Source organism: Lupinus angustifolius, chromosome LG01 (assembly GCF_001865875.1).
Source record: "Lupinus angustifolius cultivar Tanjil chromosome LG01, LupAngTanjil_v1.0, whole genome shotgun sequence".
In the NCBI taxonomy this organism is placed as follows: domain Eukaryota; kingdom Viridiplantae; phylum Streptophyta; class Magnoliopsida; order Fabales; family Fabaceae; genus Lupinus; species Lupinus angustifolius.
In genome coordinates this window covers 17,803,690-17,812,653 of record NC_032009.1, presented here as the reverse complement: position 1 = coordinate 17,812,653, position 8,964 = coordinate 17,803,690, and the positions used below count along the sequence as shown (strand labels likewise).

At 34.4% G+C, this 8,964-nt stretch overlaps 1 protein-coding gene across 1 annotated transcript; it reads right to left on the bottom strand.

Annotated features, from left to right (window-relative positions):
* LOC109350504 (LOB domain-containing protein 30-like) lies at positions 5,208-8,504 on the bottom strand. Its single transcript, XM_019591738.1, has 2 exons — positions 7,610-8,504; positions 5,208-5,971 (listed from the first exon to the last, which is right to left on the bottom strand). The coding sequence occupies exons 1-2, from the start codon at positions 7,946-7,948 to the stop codon at positions 5,378-5,380; spliced, it is 933 nt and encodes a 310-aa protein (XP_019447283.1). The 5' UTR covers positions 7,949-8,504; the 3' UTR covers positions 5,208-5,377.

Here is an 8,964-nt window from a genome sequence, read left to right as displayed (position 1 = left end):
GCTTTGGGCTTTGGTGAGCCTCTAGCTTCGGCTAGGGATCCATAGCTTCTTTTCCACAAGTTCCTTTAATTTCCATCTTTTTCAATCCTCATTATCATGCAATTGACACAATATGTAAGCTTCCTAAGCAAGACTAATTACATTAGATTCTTTGGAGTTGTACACTATTTTCATCATTACTATACAATAAGTGCCCAAAATTATATGGATTTCCTTCACAACATGGCACTTAAATTTTTTTGCGTGAAATTTAGAGTTATAAGGTTGAAGAAAAAAGAAAAAAAAACAGCTAATACTAGGTGACACAACAAAGAGAAATGACTAACCGAAGTTATGAATTTTCGGCATCTTGACAACCGGATAGTGACCAAACAAGTCATAAAGGATGAAACCGCTCTAATACCATATAGAAATTTTATGATAGTAAATGATTATTCAAACTCAAATATGAGTTAACCCAACTAATTTATTATGTAGGCTAAAGTTGTTACAAACGATAAGATAATAATGATCCAAATAATAATTAACAAAATAAACATAAACTATAAATTAATTCAGATGAAATGAAATTACTAAATCGTAATATGATAATTCACAACAATATAAATATCCTCTAACAACTACATACTAATTGTAATTTAAAACACTAAATTGTGCAAATACATGAACTTATATTCATATAAAATATCATTTTCCTTCTTCATATATATATATTTTTATGGGAGAACCTACGCAGTTTAGTTAATACTTGAATCGATGCGAGTTTCATTTTCTTGCAAAAAGTCTCATACTTTTGATTGTGCACGAGTGAAACCTTTATATATCTATTCCAATTGACATTGTGGCTTGGCATAGATACATATATAGATGGCATTAGATCATCCTTGTAAAAGATTCATTTGAACCGAGTGCTATTTAGGACTATAAGAAGACTGTGGAATGAAAGACAATTTGAAAAGCCAGAAAATATTGTTTTTTTATAAAGAAGGATTATATTAAATTGAGCGCAAGAGTGCCCATGGAATACAAAAATAGATCAACCAATGATCATTATAGAAGCTAGTGTTTGGATCCATACACCAATTAACAAAAGATAAGGAAATTTTAGTTACAAAAGAGATAGACCAAATCCAAGATCTAGTTTAGATTAAATCAAATAAGTGTAAATAGTTTGGCCCATTCTCCAAAAATATTGTTTCATTTCTCATAAGGGGATAGTAATTGGAAAACCATAAGGGGATAGATATTGTTTCACTTCATTTCTCCAAAAATAAGTGCAAACCATATCAATCTCCAAAGTTTTGTGGCTCCACCTCTTCCAAGAAAACCATGAAGATTGAAGTACTCTAGAATTGTTGAGGGGATAGTAATTGGAGTTTGTAACCAAGAGTAGAAACATTTTCACACACTTAAAAATACTCACAATATATGAATAAGTGATCAGTAGATTCAACATGGTTTCTGCAGAAAGTGCAAATCATATCGTCTACCCTCACTATGATATTCCTTGTAAACAATTCATCCTTTTTTTGGAAGTCTTCTTCTAAGGAGTCTACAAATAAAACAACAAATTTGAAGGCACACAGTTAATCTAACAATTTTTTAAAACTTTACCAAAAGGTGATTGTTGTTGATTCACCTGAGCCATATATGTAGATTTAACCACATAGTCGCTTGAACCATCTAGCCCCCACCTCCATCTATCCAATGTCTCCCTTTCGCACAAGTGATGATGAATCAAATCATAAAAGTTCCTAGCAGTAGATTCCTCTCTACCAAACAAGTTGCGCCTCTAAGGAATTTCCTAAGACTACACATCATCCTTCCAATTCGGGTTTGTTAAGTGCCAAAATGTTAATGAAATGTGTATGATTTTGGGGCACTTTGTGTGGATTTATGATATAATTACATATAATTCTCAATAATCTAGCAATCTTGTATTGTTTATGAATTTAAGTAATTGTTGTCGTTTGCAGGTAAGAAATGATGAAAAAATGAGGAAAAAGATAGAAGAATATGTTTTTGACAGCACTAGCCTCGCCCAAGCGAGGTAATGGTCGCTCAAGCCATAATTCAGAAGAAAATCACCAGAAAACACTGGTACCCCTCGCCCAAGTGAGGGAGACTCGCTCGGGTGCTATTTCAAGACAAAAACCCTCATGCTTACTGTTTCTCACTCGCCCAAGCGAGGTGTTCAGGCATGCAAATGCAACTTCTCTCGCTCAAGCGAGAGATCTGTCGCTCAAGCGAGAAGATTTTTTAAAGCTGAAATTTACTCTCTCGCTCGAGCGAGAGACCAGAAGTCTAGAACAAATATAGGCGGTTACGAAAAGCAGAGGGGGGTTATCCAACCATTTTCAAAGCTTTTTCACATGATTTTAGAGAGAGAAACACTAGAGAGGAAGGGAGAAGTCGTGGGAACGACTTTAGATCCAGAATTTCTTGTATTTCTCATGATCAGAGTGTTGTAATGGCAAGGATGAGTGGCTAGTTTTTCGTAGTTGGGAACCGAAATGTAATCTTCTTACCTTTTGTACTCCAGGATTCAATTCTATATTAATGTTGTTTGATTTTGGAAAGTTTATCCTTTGTTTATTGCTTGATTTCAATTAGCTACTGAATTCATGATTTAAGGTTCAAGTGTAACTGGGAAGTTAAACTTGATACCGGATCTGGATTATCTTTCTTGCTACATAATTGATCTAGGGATGAACAATGATGTGGGAATTGCTTTTACATTTGATTTTAATGCTAGTTAATCATCCGATTATCCAAGGAATTGGTAATTGAGTGATTACCTAAGAATATTACAACCAGGGGACTGATGTAATTGATTGATGAAAAATGTGCATCAAACTCAGTAACTTCACAAATTATTAGGAATTGAATCCATGGATGTCAAAAGGGAAAAAATGATGAGTTTCGATCCCAACCCTTTTATTTTAATATCTTCAATTGTTATTTAAATTTGATTATTTCTAAAAACCAATGCAAATTTACCAACCAAATCTTGTACATAGTTGCTCAATTGATTCTTGTAGGAATTAGTATAAATCCACTCCGCTCCCTGAGGACGATATCCCGGTACTTTACCAGATTTTATTACTTGTACGATACGGTACACTTGTCGTTACATAAAATATCTAACAAGCATGAGTTGGGTAAGATTTGTCATTTATCCGACCTTAAATATTGGCTGAGTCACTTTTTTGAACCCAAACCTAGACCTGGTTAAATATAATACATACTCATTTTAAATAAGATATTCTCAATATTATTTATTATTATGTATATGTAATTTGACATATAAAAGTATATATGTATATATTGTTAATCATGTATATATGATGAAAAAATTAGAGAATCGGTGATAGTTTTGACCAAAGAGATATCATTGGTTTAAATAGAATTGAATAGACACACACACAAACATGATGAATGAGTGATCATGAAACGGGTCGGGCTGGATCATGCTTGTCCCTTATCTGGCCCTAAATATTGACCAGGTCTAATTCATGAACCCGAACCTGACCTAGACCAATAAGACCCGACTCTATTCAGATCCGATTATGATCAGGTAATATCGGGTGAGTGAGTAGGTTCGGGTCCTACTCACCCCTACTTCCAATAGCCATTATCTCCCATATGAGCTTGCTGATTCCTAGATAGATTAAATAATTTGGGAAAGACATCCTTACAACTATAATTACCCACCGAGACATCTTGCCAAAAAAGAGTTTAAAGACCGTTACCAATTTTTTTCCAGACATTATCTATAAGCCAATCACTTATGGCCCTCTTTGGAGAGTTCACTTTTCCTAAATCCTTCCACTATCTCGAAGTAAATACCAACCATAACCATATATTGAGTTAACTACCTTCATCCAAAAATCCTCGTTATCATATAATCTACGTCATCTCCATTTCCCCAAAAGAACCTGATTCAACAGACCAAGGTTCCTAACACCCATACCTCCTATCTCCTTTCTGACCAACTCGACAAAGGCTTCCGCTACCATAAGAAACATGAAATGTGTCATTGGATCCCCCTATCTATTACCTTAGAGATTGAGAAGTGGGCCGTTGGACTTCCATTAACCAAGACAACCATTGAAGTCAAGGAAAGACAAGTATTAATTCAATTCCTTCATTTCCCCGAGAAACCAAACTGGATAAGCATATAGTCAAGGAAGTTTCAATCAATAGAGTCGTAGACTTTCTTGAAATCAACTTTGAACAAGAAACAATATGGTCGTGGACTCTTATCACTAAAAATCCTTTTTAACCACCTCTAAAATTCCTGGATGAATCTGAAATTAAAACCATATGGTCGTGGGCTCTTATCACTACCACAATTCCAAACGGTCGTTCTAATCTCTTCTTCCAAAATATCTACATCCAAGGCACAAAGTTGATTATCATTCAAAGTTTGAAAATCTACCCCATCCAATTTCGTGTTTTCCTTAGGCACAACATGGAATAATTTTTGAGGTAGTTTGTTATCACACACCTCATAGCTGAATCCTCCCCAGGCACACCTCATCAATCTAAACTCCCCTAATATGGTTTCTCCTTCTTTAATATTAAATACAAGCATAAAAATAATTAGTATTTACATCCCCTCCTTCAACCACTTATTTATAGATTTTTTGTCTCATCAATTTATCATTCAGATTAGTTGTTTCCCACCACTCAACCATTAGCTTTTTGTGTAAGGAAAGTTGATCCGAATCTAGTGGTGAATTCTCTCCCAAAATATACAGCCCCTGAATATCAGTGACTAAGGTACATGACTAAGATATGTCATTACTAGAAATACTAAAATTACAGTCTCCTTTTCACTTTCTTCAACACATTCTTTACTATTGAATGGAGTTTACACGAGACTCACCAAAGTACATGAGTCCTATTTATAATTAGGTTTTATATATATAAACTTAACTCAATCACCCAACAAACAGATGAATGTGTTCACTAGATGGTAAATTAAATTTCACATTGCAACTATGCTCTAATGAAAACATAGGTTTTAAATATGGGTTTATAATTGTTATTGAGGATGTAAGGTTAGGGTTTTAACAAACCCCACAACTTTAATTACGATTATGGACACATCAATCGCTCCATATAATTATTAAAAACTCAACCAAATCGTAATCAAAATTTAAAACAATACTCAAAATAGTAAAGAAAATTGATTTTCAAAATCCATGAACCAAATATTACTTAACAAAGCAATGCAGGTCTATTACATAAGCAAGTTTGCTAAGTACATAAAATATAAGGAAATTATAAAAAGGGAGGGGGATATATATAAAGTACCATAATAATAAGGTCTATGCCAATTGTATCAATTGCTTAAGCCAAAGATTAATAATCACTTGGCACTAGAGGGAGATAATGAAGCATTAGTGCCAGCCACACTGGGAGCAGCAACACCAGAAGCATTTCCTCCAATTCTACGGAGAAATTCACGAGCCAAAGCATGAAGATCACCACCACCACCACCACCACCAGCACCGACTCCGACATTACTAACAACACGGGTACCACTACCACTACTAACACCATTACCACTACCACCACCACCACCGACACCAACATTACTGACAACACGGGTACCACTACCACCAGCACAGACACCACTAAAAACACCACTACCACCACCAGCAGCAGCACTGACACCACTACCATTACCACCACCACCGCCTACAGAACTAACAACACCACTGCCACCACCATTACCACCGGCCAATGTGCTACCACCTACATACTGATAACGCAGGTCCATGGCCCTTTGCTGCATCATGTTCCTTGGAGATTGTTGAGCCATAGGGTCAAAAAGTGTGGACAAATCATATGTGGCTGGCATGGCAGCAGCCATGGCTGCTTGTTGCAGAGGTGGTGGTGGTTGGGGTAGTTCCGCAAGTTGGGCTTGCAAGTATGAGAGTTCATTTTGTAAAGTAGTAATCTGTTGAACAAAGAAGACAATAAAATAAGAATAATATTACAGAAAACCAATCATGAGGGCATAAAATCATAGGAGGAGGATTACTACTTAAACAGTGTAATGACCCTTATATATATTTGTGTATCTTCCTCATGGGTTGTTGGATAAGGATCATATGTTTTTAATGGTGTTTATTTCCTATATCAGATCAATCACGTATTATTGTTATATGAATAAAATAAAATTTAAAAAAAATGTAATAAAAATTAACATTGTAATTAGTTTGGAATAAGTAACAGAATAGAATACGATTCAGAACATAAGATCTTTATGCTATTATTTACTACTCTAAGTTACAATACACAATCAACATTTATAGCTCTTACTTTGAAAATTTTAGTATGTAAATGAAAGAATTGCAAGAAAAGCTAAGTTACCATACACAATCAACATTTATAGCTCTTACTTTTAGTTGTTTATTATCTCTTCAATTAAGCAATTTGCAAAAGAAGCAACCTTAGGTAATAAATTCGTTAGAAATGACATAAAAAAGAAAAAAAAATGCACAATTTAAGGAACATTGTTAATTAGCTTGGCGGTGTCTTCGCTTTCTCACAGCTCACCCCTATTTTAAAAAAAATAAATAAAAGAAAATAGGTTGGGATAACTACTCATTTAAAAATAATAATTAATAAGGTCATTTTATGAGAATAATATGGATAGAAAATGTATTACTGATTTAAATTACACTCAGTAATTATAATATTACGGTTTTAAGAGTTTTTACAATAATCACGATAGCAATTACGACCATATTTTCTTACAATTTTCTACAATTGCGATAAATAGAATATGATCACATCACAACCAGTACCCAAACACAATATAAATCATCAGTGTAACCATCAACTTATCTACCACATAACTCTTAATCAATTAAACGTTGTGGCTTTCAGTAAAAAAAACATAGAATTACCATCCATGTTCCATGGCTTTGCATGTCCTACCATTTGTTCCTCTTTCACAAGGAAAACCCCATCAAATAAAAGGTGATGCTGAAGAATGAACTAGTTAAAAAAACATCTTCGCAAAATGAATGGATTAAAAACACATTTGTTTTTTTCTTCCTTTCCTTTAATTCCATCTTTTCAAAATATGAACATCAAAATTCAAAACCATCCAAATTTGATGTGATGATCCAAAGAGGGGATACCCCTTTTTCAATGCTTGGCTAAAAAACAAAACAAAAACATATATGTATCTTTACAGTTTCAAGCTAAGAAAGAATTGTGTGAAGTAAATAGCAAGCTAACCATCTTTATACTTAAGATATTTGACCTTCTAATTGTGAATATCTACAATTCATTTTTAAGTCCAAAGTATAGAGATTCTTAATTAAGTCAAGAAAACAAAAAGAAAGGGGAACTCTTACTATAAGATGTCCACATTCTAAGATTCACCTAGCTAGCTAACATAGCTAGCTAGCTAACATAGCTAGCAAAGCTTGGGGAGAAGATATTGAAAATAAAGCCATAGAAGCAAACAAATAGTTAATAAACATGGCAAGAGCATTTTCATCCTTATCTAGAATCATATAATTAAGGGTAGTAAATTAAAATTAGTAATTAATTGGATTATTTATTTACTTAATTTAATTACCTGTTGCTGAAGAGTAAAGATATGAGAAACACAACCATAGATAGGGTCTCTCATCCTAGCCTGAGCTTCATAGACAATGGTAAGCACCGCATCGGGCCTCATGTGAATCGGAATGGTCACGAGAAGCTTGGACACATTGCTCGCTCCGAAAATCTTATGCACGGATGCAAAGTGGTTTGCACCATTCTCCGGATCGAAGTAAGGCGCAAAGATACAACTTGACAAACACTTTCTCCTCAGGAATTTGCATGCACCACAAGGACCACTACTAACACCACTACCACCACCTGCATTGTTCCTTCGGTCACCACCCGGGCTCGTGCTAGAATTCATACTCATCTTGAATGGGTTCTTGTAATTCTCTTCCCCTAAGGGTTAACTATAAGGTTATATATAACTTTTTAGGTTAAAAATTGAGGTAAGGTTTGATAAGAAGGAGGAGAATGTAAGAAAAAGGGTATATGAAAGAAAGGGAATGGTGTTGTTTGGAGGAGTTTAGGGTTTGGTGGGGTTACTATATATAATACACTAATGGGTTTAAAAAGAATAGAAAAGGTCTTCAATGCCACGCGAAGGAGCAAACGTTAACACTAACATTTAGCTTCTTGCGTGAAGAAAACATAAGATAACTCCCCTTAGTCTTATCCTCATCATTTTCTTCTTCTCTTGCTTTTAACTTTTTCCTCTTCTTTCCTTCACTTACCTCGTGAATCTATACAATAACGTATGCTAACTCTATAATTTTTTCCTTCTCTCTTCAAAAACACACTCTATATTCATGTGGGGTGGGGTGAAATGCATGCATATGCATGTTAAAGAACAACGGTTTTGGTTTGGAACAAAAATGATGATGTAAATCTTGAATGGGGTTTTTGTTGCAAACCTAAAAAGAAAGACAGAAATGAGAAAAATGAGAGTGGGGATTGTGAGTGAAGTGAAACGTGTCAAAGGGAGTTCCTATATTTAACAGAGATGTGTCGCAAACCATATTCCAAATTTTATGTTGCACTAATAAAAATATGTCATGTAAACTAAAAATTCAAACATTGATTACTATTTCTGTTTTTATTGATTTGGAATATAGTTTAAAACATCATATTTTTGTTTATCTATTTACCACCGGTTGGAGGGCAAAAGACGCAAACTCTACTTTCTTTATTTCTTTCCTTACAAAATGACCACTATTTTTGTCCTTCTCCTTCTTACAAAATGCCAAAATGCTTAGACTTTGAGTTACGAACTTGAGCAACAATAATAACGTGAATCCCTCATATTCTTAAATGGGTAATCAATGTTTTTTTATACTATATTGGTAGTGGAGTAATAAAACACTAGTTGATGAACTATATGTGTGA

Excerpts from the sequence above, each read along its gene's own strand:
- LOC109350504 (XM_019591738.1), bottom strand. The coding sequence starts at position 7,948 with ATGAGTATGAATTCTAGCACGAGCCCGGGTGGTGACCGAAGGAACAAT. Across the intron at positions 5,972-7,609 it reads TCTTTACTCTTCAGCAACAG|ATTACTACTTTACAAAATGA; the intron begins GTAATTAAATTA and ends TTTGTTCAACAG.